The 25,624-nt window shown below is 41.5% G+C and overlaps 1 protein-coding gene across 3 annotated transcripts in view; it reads right to left on the bottom strand.

The window, feature by feature from the left end:
* MRTFA (myocardin related transcription factor A) overlaps nt 1–25,624 on the bottom strand; it is an 83,847-nt gene that overhangs the window by 29,956 nt on the left and 28,267 nt on the right. For all 3 annotated transcript variants that reach the window (XM_083400436.1, XM_083400434.1, XM_083400435.1), the window contains one exon: nt 906–971. In XM_083400436.1, coding sequence (XP_083256562.1) covers nt 906–912 — 7 coding nt within the window. In that variant the 5' untranslated portion in view covers nt 913–971. The remainder of the gene's footprint in view (nt 1–905; nt 972–25,624) is intronic.

The raw sequence follows: 25,624 nt of genomic DNA, 5'->3' as shown, positions 1-25,624 counted from the left end.
TCAACAGACAAAAATGTTTATAGGCCAGCTTCACATAAGGTCCCAGTTGTTATTGCAACAGCTAGGACTTGCAAAAGAAAATGTTGATATATCTGGATGCTGCTTATAACAAGAACAAAGAAAATCCTTCTAACCCAAAATGAGTCGTCTAGTACTCTTGTAGCAAAACAGCAACATGACATTGGTACACTGAGCCGATGCTTGCACAATTCTTAGCAGAGCCAACACCTTTGTAAAGGCTTCAAGGCAAATACACTACAGAGCTTGCAAAAATAATTCAACTGCTTTTCTACCAGCCCTCATGTTACTTCTCCTGATTCATTTGTCTATTTGATCATAACTTTTCATACACTAAAAAGTTATTTTCAAAGCGTTCCTTAGCCCTGCATATATTTGTTTCATCATTGACTTGAGCCACACCTAATGAACAAGCTATTGCAGCACTTGTCACCATGCAACAAAACCTGCTGTCTGAAGGTTACAGTGAAATTCTAAACAGTAGCAAATGCAGAAAAAATCTTTGTTGCATGAACATTTTATAGCCAGGGTACTACTAAGCATGTGTACTGCCACACTCCCAGCTCAATGGCAGGAAGCATGCTAAGAAAATGACTACCATGCACCCAGTTTTTCACATGTTTCTAGCATGGCAACATCTTCCCGTAAGTCCTTCTTTATCAAGTAATACAGCCACATCTTACTCTGTGCAGCAACCAACTTCCAGAAAATAGATGCTAGGGTACCAGTCCTAGAAATTAAAAATGGCACAAGGCTCCACACACCGTACATGGGGACTGAAGTGGAATGGATCTTGGAAGGGCAGATGTTTCAAAGCTCTCTCTCATCTCAAAAAAAGACATTGTGTATTCAAAGAGAAAGAAGAAGTTTAAACAAGTTATACTTACGAGGCATGATCCCTTGGCTAACCAGCTCCTCGCGTGTTCGTCGCTGCTGGAGCTTCAACTGTAGCACTGCAATGAGGCAGACAAAGAATTAAGTGCGGAACAGGTTACTGTGACATGCCACAATGCAGAGCATATTTTTCTCTTCATTTTCTTTTCTTTTAGCTCCAGAACATTAGTGTGTAGGAGAGAAGCCCTGTCATCCCCACCCAATTCTTAACTCTTGCAATTGCAGAAGTGGCCTCAGGCAGCAAGGTTTCCGTATTCTGCTGTAGACAGCGGGGAGAGGAAGTTACAATGCATTTTAGCAGGTTGATAAAAAAATCCACAGAGTATGAAAACAGGGCCTGTTGCTCAACAACTCCTGCAGCACCACAGTCCTTTGCAAATAATGAAAGCATAAAAACACGGGGACCACACAAACAGACTCTGATCCAGTAAAATGCAGAAATTCACATTTACCGAAGTTTTCATTCATGTACACCTACATTTATCATTAACAACTATACTGTCAGTTGCATGGCTTGTCCCTATTTCTTACAACCAACAGGTTGTACCAACACTGTTTCCCAAAAATGAGATTCCAAGAAAAAATCCTTTTAAGGATTTGAAGAGTTCAGCATAAACCATCTACAAGTTTATACTGAAGGGCACATAACATGGACCAGTTTCTTCTGAACCTGAATGTACTTTTAATTACCCTCACAATCCATAGAGTTAGTGATACAAGGTATATTTTATGTACTCTCTCAATGTATGCAATATATGGTATTAAAATATACTAGAAATTGTGAGAACAAAACAGAAATAAATTCTGAGTAGCATATCTGCAGGAAAAGGTATTATTTTATGTGTATCTTTAGACATTTTTCTATGCAGAAATAGGGACAACGATAATGAAGCTGAGTATACCCATAGCTATGCATACACACAATATGAATATTATATATATATGCAAATCATGTTGCAATTATGTGCTTATAGAAGGTGCTGATACAAGTTAGCTGCCCCATTTAACTGAAAAATTATTCTTGATCTGGTCCTCCACACTGTGTTAAGAGGCACCAACTAAAGCTGTTTGGGCTGTTAGGGTTTGAAATTAGCAGGGCACCAGGCACATTTCGCGCCTAAAGATTCTCCATTTGTGAGCACCTCAAAAAATCTGGGTGCCATTTTTTGCGCCTGGCTGACACTCAAGGATTAGTGAAACGTATGTGCTTTGAAGCCTCAAAGTATACACGTTAAGAATAGACAATATGTTAAGGAGATTAACAATAAATAGTGTTTTGAAAACACCAAATTAAACATGTAAAATGTTTAAAGTGTGATATTAACAATGTGTCACTTATGTGAATTGCACATTAATTCATGCTTATCAAAATAATAAATAAAAAGTGTTGAGACCCTCCACACCCCCCCCCCAGTGGCAACTACATTCTTTTGGCGCCCACAACCTAGGTCCCAGAAGCTATTTGGCTCCTAGTTTTCTATCCCAGTTTCTAACACTGGTTATGGTAATATAAAACCCAACTTTTGTGTGGCCTTTTTATGATTGTGCAAGTTTTGATTTCCTAAAGATTGAAATAAGTGGAAGATAGAACTTTTTTTAAAGTGCTTTCATAAGTACAAGGCAATCATTTGTTAACTATTCAAGTGACACCAGTATTACACAAGTAAACTTAAAGTAATTCTGCAAGATGACAACATACAAGCATGTTTGTATCATATCCTGAGTGCCAAAGTTTGCAAAAAAGTTACAATATAAACTGGGATCAAGTCTCTTTAGAAGAAATATAGATCAAACAACTTTAAACATCATAGACACATTCAGAAATAATTTCCAGAGAGGCAAGTTGTTTTAGTGTGTTGCAGAAAAAACAAAAGAATCTTGTGGTTCTATAAAGATTAACACATTAATTATGGCATTAGCTTGTCTGGACTAGTCTCCAAGTATATATCTTTGAGGTATTAAGTACACATTTCTATATAGCCTTCATTTGAGAAAAGCATTAAAAACAATCTTACTGCCAGAACAGTGCAGCAATCAAGTGAAGCCACTGAAGGGTGGGTCAAATTAGTACTGCATGAACCGTTTGAATCGGAAGTGAAAACACCCATTGTAACCAGATGAAAGTATACGAGAGGAACTTAAGGTATGCTGAAAGTAGTTACTCAAGAAGCCTGCTAGAATGTAATGCTGAAAGGCTGCTGTCAAGTAGCATACGCTTTCATGCTGAAGAGAATGTAACAACTCATCTAAAATCGTTAAAGCTCCTACGAGTCTATTGCTAGCTTTCCAAAATCCACTTTCTTTTAAAACATTGTTTTAAAATATTTGCATTGTTGAAGTTTATAAACACTGCCCCAACTCAAAATTCTGTTTGTGCTCTGATATGTGTGTAAACTGGTATGGGGCTACCAGTTCCTGCTACTTCAAGCTTCTAGGTAACAATCCATCTTCCATCCGGCCCACATCCCCACTTCCCACTCTTTCCCCAATCGCCTGCATCACCACCAGGCCACACAAGAGTTTATATCCTGCGCTGAGTGCTTTTGCATCTGATAGCAGGTCTGAACCATTTCCCTTCCACATCCTTTTCGGCAGCTAACTGAAAGCGTTTCTAAACTAAGCCTATAACCCCCGCCCCCACATGGAACTCTCTATGTTTGATTCAAGTAGGCAGTGTCACTTCAGGCTTGCGGGGTGAACCTCAGAGTGAACCCTCTGGCCACCACTGCAGTGGGCAACCCCAGCTCCTCTCTCCTGCTCTAAAGAAGTGTCAGTGGGCCTCTCCACAAATGACAGCAGAGAGGATGAGGAGGTGGCAGCCAAGGCAAATGCAGAGGAGGATGAAGGAGCAGCAGCAGCACAGAGCGAGAAGTGAGCCTCAGCATATCTTTCCGCAGGGCTTGCAAGACAGAGTTGTTCCACCAGGCCTTTGGTCAGGGCACAGCCTGACTCCCTCCTCTGGCAACCTGCACAGAATTTTGCTTAATGGTTGCCATTAATTTGATTTTAATTAATTTTTATAATGAAATGTTTTTAGAATGTTGGATTATTTTATTGTTTGATTATTTGATTGTTGTTAGCCGCCTTGAGCCCGGCTTCAGCTGGGGAGGGCGGGATATAAATAAAATTTATTATTATTATTATTATTATTATTATTATTATTATTATTATATTAAATTAAGTAGGCACTGCCCTTTGGTGATCAAATTCTATTAAGACTACCCATTCTGTTTATACATTGTGCAATTGTGATCATTTTATGTTTTGTAAATTTGCAACATTTAAAATATAATAAATAAATGCAACATTATTTCACCTCAAGAATCATAGAATCATAGAATCATAGAATCATAGAGTTGGAAGAGACCACAAGGGCCATCGAGTCCAACCCCCTGCCAAGCAGGAAACACCATCAGAGCACTCCTGACATATGGTTGTCAAGCCTCTGCTTAAAGACCTCCAAAGAAGGAGACTCCACCACACTCCTTGGCAGCAAATTCCACTGTCGAACAGCTCTTACTGTCAGGAAGTTCTTCCTAATGTTTAGGTGGAATCTTCTTTCTTGTAGTTTGTATCCATTGCTCCGTGTCCGCTTCTCTGGAGCAGCAGAAAACAACCTTTCTCCCTCCTTTCTCCCTCCCAACCTTCCTCCCTCCAAGAGGTAGCTGGGGCTTGTCAAGCTGGGAAGGCAGCCCGTCTCAGAGAAGAAAAACTGATCCTAAACCTCCACTGTTTTTCAGGAGAAGAAAAAGCTAAGGAGGAAACCCTACACAAATCCAGACTGGAGTCCCTAAGACAATTGGATGGTGCCTTATATGCTTCCTTATCGCAACTCCTGCAGCCAAGCTGGTGCCAAACATATTGTTCTGCTTTCCTTTGGACCACCATCAGCGAGGGCAGGGTCTTGTTGTCTGGGCAGCCCAGGACCTCCATACACACTGCCCAGGCTTGCACCCTAAGGTGGTCACTTGGTGCTGCTAACACAATGGTTTGACTTCACCCCCAGAGGCACACTCCATTATTTCTCAAGACAGATGGATGCTAACATCAATTTCAATTCAGCACTAACTGCTAAGATACCAATGCAAATAAGCCATTTAAAGAGCTCAAAACCACCCTCCCATCCCCAATTAATCTGAACTTTATTTGAAAAGGTTATATTCCTTTCTTGCTATGGTGACTCTGACAGCTAGCAACCAACTCTCATGAAATGTTCATATTCCCTTCTGAATCATGAGTGCTCACAAAACATACTCAGCATAGAAGGTATTTGGTTCCAAGTGTGAGACCATTAAGAAATAAAAATTAAGGAGCTTACAGTGAAATTGCTGAAAGCTCAAAGTGCTAACCAGCTTTTAAATGGATTCATGAAATATCATTTGCCAGGTCCAAAAAGAGTAGAATGCGGAAGAGACCCAGAGTTATGCACCACCACCACCACAACAACAACAACAACTTATTTATATGTCACTCATCTGACTACCCCAGCCACTCTGGGCAGCTTCCAACAAAAAACAGTAAAAACACAATACAACATCACACATTAAAAACTTCCCTGAATGCCAATGCTTTCTTGTAGCAAAAATATGAGCTTCGATCTTAGATTGGAGGTGCTTGCAAGCTTATTTAGAGCAGGCTTTTGCCTTGTACACGAAACATGATGCCATTCTAGAGAATAATACTTTAATCCACTGAAGGCTGAGGGGGAATGTGAACTGTCCATGCACTTTGGCAGATTATATAGTTCATAAACATTTAAGTGAAGCAGATTGTACACACCACCTAAAGAGTCATGGCTGTGTATTCCATCAGCTGGAAGAAGATCAGCAATAATTTGTATTACAGTATACCAACTGGAATAAGGGGAAAGAACTTGCACTCATTTCAATTTTACAGTGTATATTATTCCTATGATGTGTATGAACTCTTGAAGAGCTCATCAATCTTAAGCATCGGACAAAACTTATAGAAAACTGTTTGCTTTACTACATCTCACACTCCATTCCTGTTTTTACTTGAGTGCAGGAACTACTGCTGCTGCAAAATGCCAGGAGTTTCTTTTCAGCTTCCTTGGCAACTACAGTAAGGAACAGGAGAACTTGCTGATTTACTCTGTAATATCTTTAGGAGACACTCGGGGCAAGACACCCTATTTATATTCATGTCAAGGGATTAAACCAATGCAAAAATGCTGAGAAAAAACGAACTACTTCCCTTTGGGCTATAAAGGGGTGGCTTACAAAAGCAGATATGAAATGTAGAAAACAGAATCAGTTCCTTTAACTGCATTTTACTCAGTTCCAGTTGGTGGAAGGAAATCTTCACCACCTCAAACCACAGTGATTTAATATTTGCATTTCCAAGCTCCCAGAAATCTTCCTGAGAAACAAAACAGTTTTTTACTTCTGAAAGATTTAAGACAAGCACCAGGCATCTGTTCACATTCTTACAGTGCTGCTGAATACAACTAGAGACACACACTTCAAAAGCATCAAGGGAAACAGATGCACTTCAACAGCCTTCATACCAGATCCCTCTCCCCAATAACTTTTAGAATTTGAGAAATATCTCAAATATATTTTCATCCATTTTCAACAGCCTATTTTGCTCTTTCCCTTGAAGCCGATCTAGTGATAAGGGACTCTTTTACTGAAGGTAAAACAAAAAAGATTCTAAAGAGGAGAACCTGTGAGAAAGTTCCCTAAAGCTCAAGTTTTTGATCCTTATTATGTAGTCAAAACTATACTATCCACAAAAAAGAGGGGGATATCATCAAGCTTGAGTGGAAGTGCAAAAATACAAAAAGGTATTCTATTTTTTAAAAATGTAGGTCCCACTTGCCTTATTCTATCTCCAAAGAAAATTATTCCCTTTGATAAGGGAAAGGAATTCCAACACACAAGTCATTAGTGTGACTAATGAGTTATATGATCTTGTTGACTGTGTGTCATACTGAGTTTTAAAATGATAGATCAGGAATTATCAAGCTTTCTACCCTCTAGGCAAAACCTGAGATGACTGGAAATTCCTGAGGTTCATCATCACACAACGGAAGAAGACTTTGGTACAATCAGCTGGCCGTTACTGACATCATGCTATCTAATCCATCTCTGGATATTGCTAAATTCTTTGCCATGGCATTTTCCTTGTAGCAAGGAGTTCTATAGCTCAGCTTTCCTTAAGCTCAGTACAGACATCTGCTCTGGAGATAAGGTACAACCTCTACATTTGGGGCAAAGTTTGCCGATCCAAAGTCTGATTCAGAGTAGGAGAATGTTTTTTCTTTTGTTTTCCTCCCTTCCCATCCCTACGTGCATCTCAAAGTATTTTACCCATCTCTACAATTTCTTCTCCCATTCTCCTTTCAGACTCAACTTGTACCGTAACCCTACCCCCCCAAAATTACCTGTTTGTTTCATCCAGTGACACTGAGACCCACTGGCTGATCCTGGTCAACTGTTTCAGAAACACTGTTCTGGGTAATCTGTAGATTCTTCAGAACTTTATTTAGCACTGTGGCCTAGGATATTTGTTTATGCCAAGGGTAGGGAACCTTTTCCATTCAGAGGGCCATATTATGGCAAACATTCCAAGGGCCATGAGCCAGTGGTGGGCATGGCCACACACAAACATCAGTCTCCATCCTGGCCAGAAAGAGTTGTTTTCTCAGTTCAATGACATGTTCCAGCAAAGTAAAATCACTAGAGGAGGGTGCGGAGAAGGACCAATGAGGGTGTTTGGCCAGGGCAGAGTCCCAAGGGCCAGGTCAAGAGGGATGCATTTGACCCCTGGACCCAAGATTCCATACACCTGATCTATACTGCTAATATGGTTAGGTAAAGGTAAAGGTACCCCTGCCCGTACGGGCCAGTCTTGACAGACTCTAGGGTTGTGCGCCCATCTCACTCAAGAGGCTGGGGGCCAGCGCTGTCCGGAGACACTTCCGGGCCACGTGGCCAGCGTGACATCGCTGCTCTGGCGAGCCAGAGCCACACATGGAAACGCCGTTTACCTTCCCGCTAGTAAGTGATCCCTATTTATCTACTTGCACCCGGAGGTGCTTTCGAACTGCTAGGTTGGCAGGCGCTGGGACCGAACAACGGGAGCGCACCCCGCCGCGGGGATTCGAACCGCCGACCTTTCGATCGGCAAGCCCTAGGCGCTGAGGCTTTTACCCACAGCGCCACCTGCGTCCCAAGCTAATATGGTTAAGTGGGTAAAATTCTGAACTAAGACTAGAAGTTCAGATTCAAATGCCCACTCAATCATGAAGCCCATAGTGGGCCAGCTGCTCTGTCTCAGCCCAACATACCTCACACAATTGTTGTGAGGGAAAAAGTGGAGAGGGAAAAGAAGACCTTGCATGCCACATTCAGCTCCTTGGGGAAAAGGCAGAATATAAATGTAAAACATGTAAGTTGGTTTTAGCTAAATGTACACTTCCCGAAAATAAATAATACCTTTGTCTTGAAGAGATGCTTTGATCTATTTGAACTGACACTAATTAGTATAGCAAGAACACACTCAGTAGTTCAGCAACTTCAAGAGACATACAATTCCTTTTGTTTTAAATTTGCAAGCCACCCAGAGGACACTGTCCTGGGGGTGGCCTAGAAATCTTTTTAAATACATTAATATTTTTCTGCTGATCATTTGCATTTGATGTTGCTGCAATAACAGAATACAACAAAGCTTGAGGAAGTTAATAAAGCTATTGTGAATGAAATAGAAATCTTACTTTTATACAAGGTTAGGCTTCAAGCTATCACTCTGAGCAGCAACTGTGAATCCTTAATTTGGGATTGCACACTTCTCAAATCATCAAGTCAAAGCTCAATGGTGTGCCTGCACCACATCATGTGATCAATTATGGGGGCGAGACTTACCTGCCCCTCCCTATTTTATTCACGTTAGCTGACTGGAATGAAAAAAAGCCCTTATAATGAAATATTTTCTATTTTGACCTCTCCATCTGAAATGAATGCAATATTGCCAATATAAACACACACACACACACACACACACCTTGAACATCCCCATTAATACTGGGCCACTGCACTGTAATCATGGACAAGCATCCAAAAACTTTCTCAGACACATTAATTGTCCTCTTGGTATGGAAGCAATAAAAGTGTTTAAAGCACAATGGGCTATAATCAATGTTAGTCATATTCCTGAGTAGGCCTATTGATATTAATGGACAAGACCTAAGTTAATCTATAATTTTAAATGGGTCTACTAAGAGAAGACAACTCCATGTGGGTTCTTTTTGGCTGCCAAATTTCTAAATCTATAAATTCAATGACCATTTTAGAAAACAAACTTAGATTGCAGTATGCAAAGCAAGTGTGCCTTAGACAGTGGTCACTAGGTCTAAGGCAGGCATGGCCAAACTTGGCCCTCCAGCTGTTTTGGGACTACAACTCCCATCATCCCTAGCTAACAGGACCAGTGTTCAGGGATGATGGGAATTATAGTCCCAAAACAGCTGGAGGGCCAGGTTTGGCCATGCCTGGTCTAAGGTAACAGCTGTGGCTCATAGGAGCAGTCTGGTAAGCTAGGAGAGTAAACATGTCAAATGTATCCAAAAAGTCTGAACAGAAAGCAGCTGCTTCAGGTATCTATACTCTTCCAAACTTCCTTATCACCTAATTTCATGTAACATTCTAAGTCTACTATTCAGAGGGAGCCTTTCTTCCTGTAATTCCACATCCAGCCTTTATGTGTTCATTAGTTTCAGTTTTCCTGTTTGAATATTTGGTATATTTATGCAGTATGCTTTTAAACTGTGTCATAATTACCCTCATTTATAAAAGCTGAAATGTGCTATCTTTACTAAGGACAAGGCAGAGAACAAGAAAAGAAAAACACCTGATTAGTGCATGGTGCTTACTAGCTGAATGTATGTTCAAGATGAGCACACAGTGGCAGTGCCTTTCAGTCTGACAGGGACCAGTAACTTGGGACTATACACTACAGAACAATAGAGTTACTTTCCTCTGAAAATCAAAATATTAGAGAAATTCTGAACAAAGCCCTTATACCCAGACATAATGCAACAGTAACAATTTGAAGTATGATATGCATCATAGCACAAATGGACCACTATGAAATTAGCTCAGTGCTTGGGACTGGCCCTAACAGTGCAGTAGAGGTTAGCAAATTACCCTAATTAATCAGAACCCATAAAGAAGAAGAAAAGGGTTCATTCAAGTTGTGGCCTCCACTATACATGGTAGCGATAACTGAATAATTATTTGCTTAGCTTCATCAGGCAACACTTTCCCATTAAACCAAAATCTGAAATTTTGGTTTGAAATGAGTTTCCATTTCGGGTTGGAGGGCAAGCACTAACCATTGTTTGCCATTTCAGCTGTCACAGAAAGACTAGAATGCTGACAAAGTTCACAAACAAAAAGGCTTGCAATAGAGGTATTACAGTATGCAAGAGAACTAGACTAAATCCTAACCACTAATATAGAATTCCACATGGCAGAAACCTAGCTAGCGGGTGAGTCAGCTTCAAATGAAAAAAGGTAAGCTTAACTTTTAGATCAAACTCAATGTACGTAGATTTCAGTTTATGTTAAATGAATTACACTTCATAGGTTAAAAAAAGGACCCAGCTGAAAGTTTCAGCCTTCAGTGCGAAGGATATCCTCAACAGCAGGCATGTCCGACCGGTCGATCGCGGGGGGGGGGGGGGGGGGGGTCCCTGGTCGATCGCCATAGTGTTCCAAAACACATACACACAACAAACTTCTGGCAATGAGAATGGGTAGATCACAGCCAGTCTTTTTATAGTGTGAGCAGATCGCAGTCTCTTGGGAGTTGGACATGCCTGCCCTAGAAGGAATACTAATAGTGGCTGGTTTGATAACTGGGGGCATGCATAGCTGGGTGTGTGATGGGTGTGCAGACTGCCTTGTTCGCCCGACACAAAAATTGTGGGTGCTGCACATTGTCTAGATAGCCTGATAGTTTGTGGGAGGAATTAGTGGCTGTGACACCAATGAAGTGAAGAAATGTAAACATGAGGTCCTGGAAGTGAAATTTAGACTGCTAGGTAGGATGTTGAAAGCAAGGACCTTCTGTTTTCTCTGAAATGCTACTCATTCCAAGTGTAAGGCCAGCAAGACAGGCAGGCACAGGATGAGAGTCAGAAGGGGCACATTATAGCAGTACAGAGAAGCTAAAGCATGATAGGCTAAAACACAAACACCAAACACATCTGAATAGAGACACTATATGGAAGTGTTAATGCTAGAAGTCTCTGAGCCAAGGTGGGCAAGCTGGAGTGCTTGGTCTTACAGCATAGACAGAGTAGCAGTAACTGCTACAGTGCAGTGCAGTGCGTTTCCACAGAGCTCACAGCATCTGCCTTTGCAAATACATTACACAAGCACAGCTGGTATAATGGGATTGCAAGTTAAAACAAGCAAGTCAAATGGCGTGCAGCTGGACCATACTGGGCTTGAATAAATTCCAGAGTATATGCCTTGTCTGGGAGCTATCCAGAATTGGAGTGTAAGCTCTGGCAGGAATCCCACCCCATAAGGTCAGTCTTTCATGCTGATTCTTCAAAAACCTGACTGTAAGCTGCACTTCCATTTGCAATATCTCTTTTTTAGCTTCCTCTCCCCCCCACCCCACCCCTAGAGCCTTGCATTAACAAGAGAAGGTTACTGGCTGCTGCTCAAGGCTGTTTCCGTGTGAATACTTTACTTTGTCAAAAGTATCCCAACTGCCTGCTATGGCTGAACCCTGCCTTTCGTCATGTCCAGCATCCTTCTGAGTATCCTAGAATTTTGGAACACTACACAGAAAGCAAATGACCCCATCAACAAATATTCAAAAAACATACCTGCTTTTACTTCCTTCAAGAACCAGTCACAACCTGATACCACACTTCTGCTACATATTTGTTCTCTGCATCTTGAACACAAATTCCAGCTCCCATTCCTGTTGTGGTCTTTTTCCAAATCTTCTGCTTGCATCCCATGGGGCTGGTAACTCACTGATTGCCTTGGCTGGCAAGGTTTTGAATTTACCTACATGTCTCCGACAGATCTTGGCAATGTATACTTGCTTTATAGAAAGGATTCTGGACTTACATGTTTCCAAAAGAAGCAGCTTCACCAAACAGTAAGCATCTTTACACCCCTTTGTGTGGGAGTTGGGGGAAGGAAAAGATGCACTTACCCAACAGATTTGAATGACAGTTTCAAATGACAGTTTCGCTTTGGGGAACAGTTAAGAGAGATAATTGGCAAAAATGTAAGCAGGCAGCCTTTTATCAGGTGGGTTCAGATTATAAACTTAAGGTGTTGGTTGGTTCCAATCCATAAATCACATGGTGCCTAAGGAACAACTTGCACCTTAATATCAGCAAGACAAAGGAGATGGTGTTGGACTTTCGGAGGAAGAGAGGAGAACTAGCCCCGCTGTACATCGGGCAGGGCTGTGTGGAGAGAGTCTCTTCCTTTAAATTCCTAGGAGTTTATCTCAGTGAAGACCTTACTTGAAAAATAAATACAACCCAGGTGGTTAAGAAAGCCCAACGGAGACTCCATCTCCTCAGAGTACTGCAAAAGAATGATGTCAATCAACATTTGATGATCTCCTTCTACCGGTCAGCAATAGAAAGTGTCCTTTCATGATGCATCACGGTGTGGTATGCTGGTTTGACATCAACTGATAGGAAGTGCCTACAGAAGGTGGTGAATACAGCACAAGATATTATGGGCTGTCCCGTGAATCTGCTGGATGAAATAGCAGAAGAATATGGTATTCTCCAGATGTTGTTGGAATTTCTCTGGATCCCGCCAGCACAGCCAATGGTCAGGGACCATGGGAGTTTTAGTCCATCAACAACTGGAGGGCACTTCATTGGTTACACCTGCCCATAAATTCACCTTCAGCCTTTCCATATAATGGCATGCTAGACTTCATTACAGACACCTTCATTATTTCTGCTAACAGGAACCCTTCTGCTGACTGCCTCAATTTCCTCACATCTCCTTCCCTGCCCCAATACTGTCTGTTCTTCAAACAAATCTCCTACAATCCCCCTGCTTACAATAATATTCATTTCTTGGATGTCTCATACCTTAATTCCCCCTGCCCAAATACCTGTTCAAGAACATGGATCAAATATTGATACTGCACTACATGAATATTCATAACCAATTTATATCCTTTTTCTGTCCCTCATAAGCACTCTGTACCACAACTACATGTGCTACCGAGACACTGAGGCCTGCTGAAGACTAAAGTCTCCCACATTTGCTGTAAAAACCAATTAAATTTCTAACAGAATGATTCATACCCTTGCTTACAAGAGACCTTCATAAAATGGAACAAGCAGCAGCTTCCAAGAGAAGCTGAAACACATTCAAGTAAGTAACACTACCAGCACAAACTAATTCATTGGAAAGATCTATGATATACTGGAAGACCATAAGAGATTCAATATGCAAACCATTAAGAACGGTCACAGGAAAATAGGAAAATAGAAATAGCTTACGAACCTTCCCGCAGGCTGTGGTAAGAATCCTGACTCAAGCTTACATTCTTTTGTTCCTTTGACACAATCTCTGCAAATGGCACAATCCCACCATAAGCAGGCTGGAGGGTTTTGGTTTTGTCCAACATGTTGAAGAAAATCCCAAGACCAAAATGTCTCTCAGGCCTCTGGAGAGCTGTATAATCCTCAGGAAGGGACTCGTCAGAATAGGTTGCAAAAAGACGCTCGTGTAGCCTTACTCTCAGATACCAGCCAGTTTCATTAACACGGGATTCAAAAAGAAAAAGCCCTTCCCTCCCCCAAGAAGGGGTGTATGTACATGCACATTGTAAGGAGCTAGGGAGTACTGAGCCTCACTCACGGCTGTGCACATTGACAGATGGATGGATTCCTTCATGAAGCTGCTTGCAGCAACAGCTAACCTCATTCACCCAAAATAGTAAAGCAGTTGGTTTCTCTACTCAGACCTCAAACATTTGTCAGGCAAGCATCATCATGTAATTTAGTTCCTGCCCTCTCCTCCTCATCTCCACCACTGAAGCTTAACTGCTGTGTTCACAAAGATTTTTTTTTTTTGGGGGGGGGGGGGGAAATCTCTGGACCAGTAGGCACTGAGGCATCCATTTAACCAATACTCAATTAGAGTATACCCAGAAAAGGTGCTGATTAACACAAGAGAGAATTCTCTGTGCATTAAAGACCAAAATACAGTCATACCTCAGGTTGAAGTAGCTTCGGGATAAGTATTTTCGGGTTGCGCGCTGCGGCGACCCAGAAGTAACGGAGCGCATTACTTCCGGGTTCCGCCGCTCACACATGCGCAGATGGTCAAAATTACATCCCGCGCATGCGCAGCAGCGAATCGCAACCCATGCAGACGCGGGTTGCGTTCGCTTCTGGATGCGAACGGGGCTCCAGAACGGATCCCGTTCGCATCCAGAGGTACCACTGTAACTGTATCACAAGGAGTGGTTTAGTTTAACCTGTCTGCTCCATTTCTGAAATGTCAGAATAAGGGCAAGACCTTATTCTGGTTTTCAATGGTTAACAACTGTTAAATACTACATTACAGTGGAGCACTGTGTCAGAAAAACATTAAGAGAATGCATCTCCATTTCATAAAAGACTTTCATGAACCTCCAGCTGCTTGCTACCATTCACTGCAGAACTAGAACTTGCAATAATCAAGGAGAAAAGATTTTTCAACTCTTAGCACTTCTTGATCAATTTGATACTGCTTTCCTCAAACAGGCGAGTATGTCCCTCCTAGGAACATTGAAGGCTTTCTTATACAGAGTCAGACACTGGTTCATCTAGTTCTTTCTCTACACTGGTTAGCAGAAGGTATCCAGGGTTTCAGACAGGAATCTCTACCTGGTTATGCTAGGGCTTGAACCTAGCCTTTTTGCATGCAAAGCAAGTATTCTGCCATTGAGCCACAGCCCTTCCCTTCCCTCTTGCCACAGCTAGTGAAATCTGGCGCAAGTTGAAAGAGAGCCATAGGGTCAGGCTAATTCTTGCTCTAATACTAGATACCCTAGATCTAAAGGACATATAATAATGCATCTTCTTGTCTTGAAAATATTCAAGGAAGATCCCGTCTCTTGGTTAGGTCTGATAGAAAAACATTTCAATTTCTTTGCAAAGAAATGTTGCAACGAATAATTATTGCCTTATAGGGCAAAAACAGCTTAATATTTAAAATATTTCACAGATAAAAACATTACAACATGCAGTCCCACAGGAAAGAAAACTGGAATAGCACTCCTAGTCCTACTCCCTGTAGTGAAAGAATTGCACAATTTTCATCCTAGGAATTAAGAGGTCTCTTGGATGTTATTGCTGAGCAAGCTTCAAAAATCTAGAATGAAGTCCACAGAGAAATTCAAGACTTCTTCAAATGACTGCACCCAGATTACTATGGAACACAAAAGGGAATGTAAATTCAAAGGCTTCACTCTAAATCTACCTTTACAGAGATTACATATTTTAGAACAATTTGGTACACAGACTACCCAAACAAAGGGTGTTCCCAAGAAGTCACTTTGTGGCGACAATTACTTTCAGAGCAATTGAGCAAAACTTCAAAGTATGCAGCACATTGTACATGCTGCCCAGAGCATAGAGCTTATCCTTCCAGGCAACTGGCTGCAGCTGCTCAAGCAGCTCAGGAGTTTCCTAGCCATGATGGGCAGAGAAACTTCAGTTGCAGTTTCTCTCAAGCACAGGGAGTCAGCCAGCCTGGGAATCTGGATCCCTGCCCAGCTGCTGAAAGGCCCCAAGGCAGTCCCTGCCCCCACAGTGGACCTGCATACACACAGGATATACTGCCACCCTCACTTTTGACAGAGTTTTAAAATAACATGAACTGTAGATGCAGCAGGAATAGCCGCTGCATGCTGGAAAACCTATCAGATGACGTCAAAGCACATTCTGAGCTCTTTCCACACCTCCAGACCTCCCCACTTCCTTTTCCATATCAGTCTCTCATTACCTCACAAATCCGAGGGCACTGCACTTTAAATATTTCAACTGCCAAACTGTACTCTAAGCACCAAGAACCAGATTACCATTCCCTTTCAACAAATATGAAAACGCATCCAAGATTTAGTTCTGCCTCTGTGGCAAAGTACATCTACTACATTTTTATGTTCCAAATGTGTGTGCCAAGGCAACAAAACCCTTAGCAGATATAAAGACACAAACGTAATTTGAATGCTTCATTTACACAGAAGCAGAGACTACCCTCTTGCCTCCCCGGAGCCTCAATTGACTTATTTCTATAGATGCCCAATACACACTCTGAACTATGCCAACGGTCTTGATTTAGCTATAAATTCAATACCCTCAAGAGAGGGGCTAAAAGGCCAGTTCAAAATTAGGCCCCACGTGGTGGTGCTTTCGGTATTGTAGCACAGGCCTTGTAGCATTTGAACTCTGTGGCTATGTGGCAGCCTGTCCATATGGAAACTGTCTATGTGGCAGTTCTTTGAATTCCCAACAGTTGTTATCACCTGGAGAGTCACGTGGTTTTTAAAAAAATGATTTCAAAGTTACAGCTACAGCAGCCATGCAGATGCCACATTTGGGAAGGAGGGGAAAACATATCAGCCTTCACGTGAATCGACCCTAGTATTAGGGAGACAGTAAACGACTAAACAATAACAAATCTCCTGTTTAAAAATATATCACAAAACATGGAGTAAAGAGCTCTACCAATTTCAAAAGGAAATTTGTCCTCCCTCCCAAATTGCAGTAGAACATGGACAGGCGACCCTTTGGGGATCAAGTGCTACATTCCTGTAGTAGAAAGCAGTCTGGGACTGCATACTAGCAGCAGGTGGAGCTGGAGCCAAAGTGTGTGCGCTTTCTCTCTCTCTCTCTCTCTCTCTCTCTCTCACACACACACACACACACTCCCTCCGTAATCAAGACCACCCAGCACCCTCTCATTACCTTCTTCCCATCTGGCCTCCACTGAGCCCCAAACCTGCCCAGCCCTGTTTCTTCCATCCTGCCACTGAAAAGGAGGGAGATTGTTTCCTGCTAACATCAATGGGCTTCGGGCTTACAAATTCCCTTCCTTCTATTTCACATGTCAAAAGATGACCAAAACTTTGGCTTTGAATTTAAACCAACCATAGTTTTCTGTGACATCAATTTAAGAAACTGAAATTTGTTTAAACTACGGTTAATGGGAACAGTCCAGGTATCAAACTGTGGTTTCCATTCTTGTAGAAGCAAACCACCATTTCTGAGTTTGGTTTGTTTAAAATCAAAAGCAGCAACTTTAGATAGCTTCCTCCTGTATGCAAAACTGGAGAAGGAGCACACAAGCTCCTTGCAGACTTGTTCATGTAGTGGGAAACCATGGATTTTCTTTACATCTGAACCAGGCCAGCAGATTCATCTAAGAAAGCCATAATGACCCAGACTGGGCAGGAACTGAACCACAAATTGTACCAGAAATTGTTACCCACACATAGTGATGCTCTTTATGAAAGCATCATAAAGAAAATAAGCTTGACGAAAGAGAATTCCAGCATCAGACTCCATCTTTACTGAATTTACTGCTTTCAGGAAAGTTTTAAAAGGTGGCAGTTGCACACAATAAATGTTTAAAACTAGTGGGCCAGTTTTAAGGATTTTGTGAAGTACCAACATTTTCTGGAGTACCACCAACATTTCACAGGCCTACAACGTGGAACAAAGTAAACTTTTTTTGCCTCTGTCACTCAATGTCAATAGAAATTTCATCCAGCTAAGCTCCTGTTGATACAAGGACCTTAAAGAGCAGCCAAAGGATGAGGCATCTACAGATCACTGTGACAAGTTTAGTTTGTACTGTTCTACACTGATGAAATCATTCAAATATGATTCATCTTGAAAACTATGATTACTACTGCAGCCACACCAGAGGTATTAGAAGCAGCCAACTGTCATAGCAACTTGGATCAATTTAGTATTGTTTCCCTCAAGGATGTGGAAATAGTATTTGGGATTGTGAAGGATACTGTATGTTCTTTCAGATCCATGCCCATTACAACTTAAAAACGCTACTGAGAAGGTTGCCATATAGATAAAGAACATCTTCAGTGTTCAAGCCAATACCCAGTATCTTAAACTGCTTTACTTTATACAACATTTTAAGTTGCACATCTTCCTCTACAGAATGTTCTATATCCTCCTTCGCTGTATTTCCCTTTTCTTCAAGAATGTTCTTCACCGCATAGTTCCGTAATCTTCAGCTTGATTCTCCTTTGGGTATTACCCACAAGTTTCCTAATTTTATATACCAATAGACTTTCTCATTATGTATAGTAGAATGAGGGAGCTCACTCCTTTGTGTGGATTCGAACCACCGACTTTCCGATTAGCAAGCCCAAGAGGCTCAGTGGTTTAGTGGTTTAGACCACAGCACCACCCACACTCTGTCCCAGCTTCTGCCAACCTAGCTGTTCAAAAGCATACTAGTGCAAGTAGAAAAATAGGTACCACTCCGGCAGGAAGGTAAACGGCATTTCCGTGTGCTCTGGCATTCATCAGAGTGTCCTGTTGCTCCAGAAGCAATTTAGTCATGCTGGCCACATGACCCGGAAAGCTTTCTGTGGTCAAACGCTGGCTCCCTCGGCCTGAAAAGTTAGATGAGCACCACGCCCCATAGTTGCCTTTGACTGGACTTAACCATCCAGGGGTCCTTTACCATTACCTTACCTAGTGACTTCTGCATCTACTAGAGAAGCAGCTCAAGCTACTTGAATTTGAAAGAGATGACAAAACACGGATAACCAATATTGAGCAAATTCTTCCCTTAGTAGTAGCACTCTTCTTCAAATTAATTTTATGTTCCATGTGTAAATGTCTCTAAGTTGTTAGCCTTCACAATCTTAACCATTTGGGCAACAGATACCCCCACACAACATGCAGTGATCTGTCCACATCACCAGTGGACATCATCTTCTTCTACTATGCCATCACTGCAGTGGTACAAAACCAGGCTGAAGCCACGTCTGTGTGCTAAAAAGGCTTGGTAGCAAGTTTTATTTGGTCTGTCACATTTTTACATCCTCCCACCAGTTACCTCACAGCTCAGTTGGCGTTACACAACGGATATTATTATTTTTATTTACTGAATTTGTTAGTCACTTCATCTTGCCCAGGGCAACCCAAAACAAAACCGACAAAAAGTCCCACATAGAAACATTAAAACCAAGAGGGCGGAAAAAACATCCTGGCCACTTCTAAAAGGTCTTGTCAGAGAGGAAAGTTTTTGCCCGGCACCTAAAGATTTATAATGCTAGGTGAGCTTCCTTGGAGAGAGCATTCCACAAATGGGAGCCACCACAGAAAAGACTCCTCATGTTGCCACCCTCCAGACTTCTCATGGATACATGAACATGTTAAATAAGGGGTCCAAGAAAGCACAAAATAAAAAGACTGCCACTTCCCTACACATCTCTCCCACCTCCCTTAAAACATCCTCCCGAATCCATAGTCTTATCAATAGTCTTCTCACATAACCTGCAGCTGCCCCAACAGGTGGTAAAAAATGCCAAGATTCCCACTGAGGCCCTTTCATATTCAAACTAAAGGGTAAGTAGGCCAGCTTGACTAAGGAATGCTTTTAGACTGACTTGATTTCTAGCTTCACTACAAGGCCAAAAAGTCAAATGTTTCTCAGTGACGCAGGCTCCTTCTCCAAGAATCCCAAAGATTCTTCCAAGACTCTAAATCAAAGCATGAGGAAAACAAAAGTCACTACAAAAGATGGGGAGGAGTTTTACAGTGTGTCAGCTAGCAAATATCTGTGCATGAGAGTTAAAGTTTGAAAGGGAAGGAGTGTAAAAAGCTTAAACGCAACATTTTAACTAAGAAATAAGCTTCTGCGGGAACAGCAAGGAGGGTGTTATTTAGGGCAAACCATTTTCCATTTAAGTGAAACATAATGCACTCGTTTTAACTTTAGGCCTCCGATGGATGAACAGTTGTGTTGCATGAAGACAGTCCTAGATTCAATCCTGGCATCTCTAAGCAGGGTTGGGAATATGCTCTGTCAAACCCTGGAGAGCCACTCCCAGTGAATGCAGACAAAACTTCAGCTAGATGGACCAAAGGTCTGACTCAGTATAAAGGCATCTGCCCATGTTTCTTTTTCTAAACAGATGCTGCATTTTATGAAATGGTGATTATGCTGAAGCCAAGCAACCCTGAATGGCAACAAAGGTAAGGACTCCATTGGCTATCTAAATATCACTGGATATATTAGACATGGGGAACCTGCAGTCCCCAGATCAAATCAGACCCGTCAGGGGCCATTTTCTTTCAGTCAAGTCCACGTGTCCCAAACTTTTAATGTTGATGACACACTTTTTAGATATAAATCATTTCATGACATGGTAATTCAGTTTTACTAGCAAACTGGAAGTTAAACTAACCCCTTTCCAGCCTTGGGAGGAGCACAGGGAGCGTTCGCACGACATACTTACACACTGTTGCGACACAGAGTTTGGAAAGCTGTGCCATACATGATGTCATACGACATCAGGGATGAGGCAGGTAACATCAAAGCTCCTAAAGAACCACTGGAGCTCACTTCTTTTAAAATTTCACGTCAAATGCAAGCCTCACTGGAATTGGTTCCACGTGGAGAATTGCATTCACCAGGAATCTTTGAAGCCATGGCATGAATTCAAGCAAGGGTTGCAAAGGAATAAAGAATTGAGAGCCTAAAGAGAAAGCAATTGCTTAGCCTACTATGATCCCACCGGAGAGATAAAAGAAATGTTCCTTGAGCAGGCAGAGGCTTATCTCATCACAGAACTAAGATCAGAGAAAAGTCTCTGCCTGCAGTCTTTTAACGAGTAAGCAGAGGTTTATTGCTGATCTTAAGATGTTAGTGCTGTGGTGCTTAGTGCCAAGACTGAAGATAAGAGATCAGTTGTCTGTTATCTTAGCACTTAGCTCAGAGATCTCCATGTCCAATGAAATCTAAAGTCAGGTGACTTAACAGGTGAGCATGGCTGGTCTAAATTCAATTGTCTGCCTGGTTCCCCACCCATGGACTCAAGTGCTAAGGACATTTGAGTTCAAGTCTATACTCGGCCTTCGGCAAGTCACTGTCAGCTTTTTAAAAATGAGGTTTATTTGGGTATAAATGGGCTAAACCCGAGTACAATCTACTAAACTCCTTTGACAAAACACGGGATATAGCCAAGTTTAATGTTAGTAAACAATCAAATTTGTGCAAACATGGATTTCTAGACACTTTAGCTGAGATTTGTTCCAGGCATATCCTAAAAAGCAAGACAAACCTTACTATGGAAAAGACACACAGTACATTCGGCACAAATGACACTTTTAATAAAATAACATTAGAACAGCAGAGGGTGCTGTAGATCCAAGAGATTTGTGTCAATGTAGCACCAGAAGTGTCAGGTAAGGCTATTCCTGACAAACTGATGGTTGGATACTCTGTAAGGAGAGTTGCTACAGGGCAGAACTATAACCATCTCTTGGAAACTGGAAAAGTCAACCTAGTAGCTACCTCTGCTTTCAACAAATGGCTATTGTGAGACAAAACTGAGGGCTTGTGTGCTACCGGGTTAAATCGAACTTATTAAGCCTGATGATGACCTATTAATGACTGATGCCGAAGGAGAAAGCTCTGACAAACCTATAGAGCCTTAGTCCCAGGTGGGAATCCTAAAGCTGCTTTTTTATTAAAAAGGTCAAAGATAAAATACAAAGCATTCTCAATTATTTTTATTGTACTGAAATAATTTATGAGTCTCCTCCTTTTCATTCATGATCCTGTGTAAGGTTAAGGAGCAGACTTACAAAGAAGCAACACCTCACACAGGAAATGTAAAAAAAAAATAATAATCCTGAAAATGGTAGGTTAACCAGTGGCTGCAAATGGCTTGTGAAACAAACTGGCTGCAAAAACTGTAAAGCAGGAGATGGGAACCTCAGGCTCTAGACTCTCTCTATTTAGCTCCTACAGCACTTTCCCCACCCTCCTGGAGTGTTTTTGCCTAGTTGGGCTGTATTACTGAACTGTGATAATGGGCAATATCCAACTAAGTTATACTGAGAATAGACCTTCTGATTTATTATACAAAATCATTTTTCCTATCAGAATTTCTCCATCTTAGTTAGAGCCACTACACAGTACTAAAAGCCTAACATACTCCTGCATTATACTGAACTTGAAAAGAAGATGTGCAAAGTCAAACATTTTAGTGCCACTGATGCTAAACAGTGTTTGAAGGCTGTAGAGAAAATCTGCTCATATTGCACCCTGTTTTCCCTCTCCGAAGAAAATACAAAGGATGATAAAGGTTTGATGTAGATGACTCTCTCACACCGATACGGCACTCTAATATTCCTAAAAATAAATCTGATAGGCAATGGATGGAAATCTAATAAAGTTGTCAAAAACATAAATTTCACTGTTCAAGTACACTGTGTCCTGTGAAAATATCAGGCATTCAGTCAATAAGGACAGTTACTATACATTACAATAGCTCCAGATTCTTCCAAGAACATTTGGCAACATAAATGCTTACTAAGTAAAAGACACAAAAATATATGTGAAAGGGTAATTAAGATTGACCTTTATTTTAAAAAGCTCTACTTTAAGGCTTTCTAAAAGAGTTCAGGGTAGTTTTGATCTGGGGATCTTCCACTTTGTCCAGTTAAGGTGGTATATACCTTAAGAGCAAAATGCAAAGCCACACCCACAAAACAACTGGTGGCATGGTCGTCTACAGAAAATTAAGTTGTTATTATTAGTGTGCTATTCATTATTCTTGACAACCTGTTTCCTTTTAGACAGTTTTTTATCTCTTGGGGCTGAAGTAGAATGGAATACAAGCTTGCACATGTTCAAGTAACATATCCTCAAAAGTGCATCTAAGTGCCAAGAGAATTGCCTCCTACACATCAACTCACTAGATGGCTTCCAGCAAGCCTTGCTTCTCAGCCATGTACACAACTAGGCACAACTAGGCAAATGGAAGGGTGGGAAAACTACCCTTGTGGGGAGGAGGAAAGTTAATCACCCCTCAAGGTACCACACTTAAGAACATAAAGAAGCCCTGCTGCATCAGACCAAAAGCTCACTTAATCCAGCGTCCTGTTCTCACAGTGGCCAACCAGATACAAGTGGGAATTCCACAAGCAGGACTTCAGTGCAAAAGCATTCACCTTCTACTTGTTCATTCCCAGCAACTGGTATACAGAAGCATAGCGCCTCGAACAGTGAAGGCAGAACATAGTCATTGAGGCTAATAACTATTAATAGACATCCTTCATGAAAACTGGCCCTGGCTATGTTTTGTCAATGTGCATTTATTTCCCTTAACTGCCAGTAATAATAATAATAATAATAATAATAATAATAATAATAATAATAATACCCCACCCATCTGGCTGGGCTTCCCCAGCCACTCTGGGTGGCTTCCAACAAAATACTAAAATACAGTAATCCATCAAACATTAAAAGCTTCCCTAAACAGTAAATACTTCCAATCAGCATGCTCACTTCCCACCATAGCTGCCTACTTTCAGTCTCTCCAATAAAGAATTTGAGGGGGGCCAGCCCCCCCACCAAATTGATGGGCATTACCATTCAAATGCTCTGCATGTGCTGCATCTTGTAATCAATTATGGAGGGTGGGGCTTACCTCCCCCCCCCCCAAAAAATATTTTATTCAAGTTGGCACCCCTGCTGACAGTAAAGAGTACAGTGGTACCTCGGGTTACATATGCTTCGGGTTACATACGCTTCAGGTTACAGACTCCGCTAACCCAGAAATAGTGCTTCAGGTTAAGAACTTTGCTTCAGGATGAGAACAGAAATTGTGCTCCGGCGGCGCGGCAGCAGTAGGAGGCCCCATTAGCTAAAGTGGTGCTTCAGGTTCAGAACAGTTTCAGGTTAAGAATGGACCTCCGGAACGAATTAAGCACTTAACCCGAGGTACCACTGTACTCTATTCCAACCTTAAAAATGGAAAGTGTAATGCTCGTGGTCAACAAAAGTGGTTTAAAGACTCTCTCAAGGCAAATCTAAAATAAGGTAGGAAACACTGGCCTGCAATCGCTCCAATTAGAGAACAGCCTTTACCAAAGGTGTTGTGGACTTTGAAGACACTCGAACTCAGGATGAAAGGGAGAAAACATGCTAAGAGAAAGGCATGTTTGGCAAACCCTCACTGTGATCAACTCCCACCCGGAAACCTATGTCCCCACTGACTGTGGAAGGACGTGTGGATCCAGAGCTGGCCTCCAGAGTCACTTACGGACTCACTGTTAAGACCGTGTTCAGGGAAGACAATCTTACTCTGCTACAAGTGATTGCCAAAGAAGAATAGGTGGGTAGCCCTGACCACTTGTCAAAGTGGCCCATGGGGTGTGGGAAACATCAGAATCCGGCCCGCCAGACCGATCCAGTTCCCCACACCTGTTTTAAGCCATAACTCAAATTGTGATTTTATGCCTATATAAACGCACACACTTCTTTTTTTAAGCAGCAGTGGCCTCATAAGCTACAATGGATGTTGAGTGTGCATCCCACACATCCTATTTTAGAATGCCATGGAAATCCCTCTTCACTATCAGCATTTGCTTTAATCTAAGACAGCTGGAACTGGTTTATGACATCAGCCAAACAGAGTTTGAAAGACAAATCTTAAGTAGTTCTTTTTCTGGGAACCAAGATACTTTAAAAAATAGATGCATCCCAAACACTGGACATGCTAGGAATGTTTTGAAGGGGGAAAACCTCAATTCCAGTTTATCTGCAGAGGAAGCTGCAAACTAGGACAGCACACTCACAAAATGAAAGGAAGTGAACTTAAGAAAAATCCTTGTGTGTGTGTGTGTAGAAGAATCTATTTAAATAACTGGAACTAGTTTCTTTAAAATAGAAAAAAGGAACCTGACACATATGATCACATGCAACAAGGTTTACGGATACTTATCTACTCATATAAACCAAACACTGACAGAGCTACAGCACTCAAGTTGTTTTTTAGTAAAGGCTTTTTTTAAAAAGGCAAGTAGCTTTCAGCAAATATTTAATGCCAAATAATTTCATAAATTGTGTTTCATACACCATCCTATAATAGTGTGCATTAGACTTTAGTGCATTTCCAGTGGAAATGGTTGAGAGAGAGGAGGGCCAGATTCAAAAATTACTTTATATTCTTTTTAAAAATCACTAGTGTTACAGAATTTAAACACACATAGCTTCAAACTATAACTGTATGGCTCTCTTCAGGTTAATGAACCCTGATCAGACACTTGATTGCAAGCAGGAATTAAGCCATAGTTTCCTGGCTCAGGTCGGCCTAGTTAACACATCAAGCTAAGCCAAATTGTGCCTTATTACAATGTGTTAGCATGTGGTCATTTGAGAAGGGGATCACAGCCCCTTCATTCCATCATTCTGTTAAGCTGTCATTGCTTGGTGTGTCCAACAAACTGCAATTCATTGTTTACTTCTCTCCAGACTAACCACAAGCCATATCCAATGTTGGTTCTTGGTTTACAGTTTTTGGTTATTCTGGAGTGAGCTAAACCATGAGGATAGGTTTGGACAACATGTTCAGACAAGCCACGGCTTAGTTTGGGATTGCCAGTGCACCCTCCAGTACATCCTGTGGCACATACAAAAGGTCTTGT

Source organism: Podarcis tiliguerta, assembly GCF_965153285.1.
Source record: "Podarcis tiliguerta genome assembly, chromosome: 10".
Lineage (NCBI taxonomy): Eukaryota > Metazoa > Chordata > Lepidosauria > Squamata > Lacertidae > Podarcis > Podarcis tiliguerta.
Note: the sequence above shows the minus strand (reverse complement) of the source record. Positions and strands in the feature narration are given on the sequence as shown.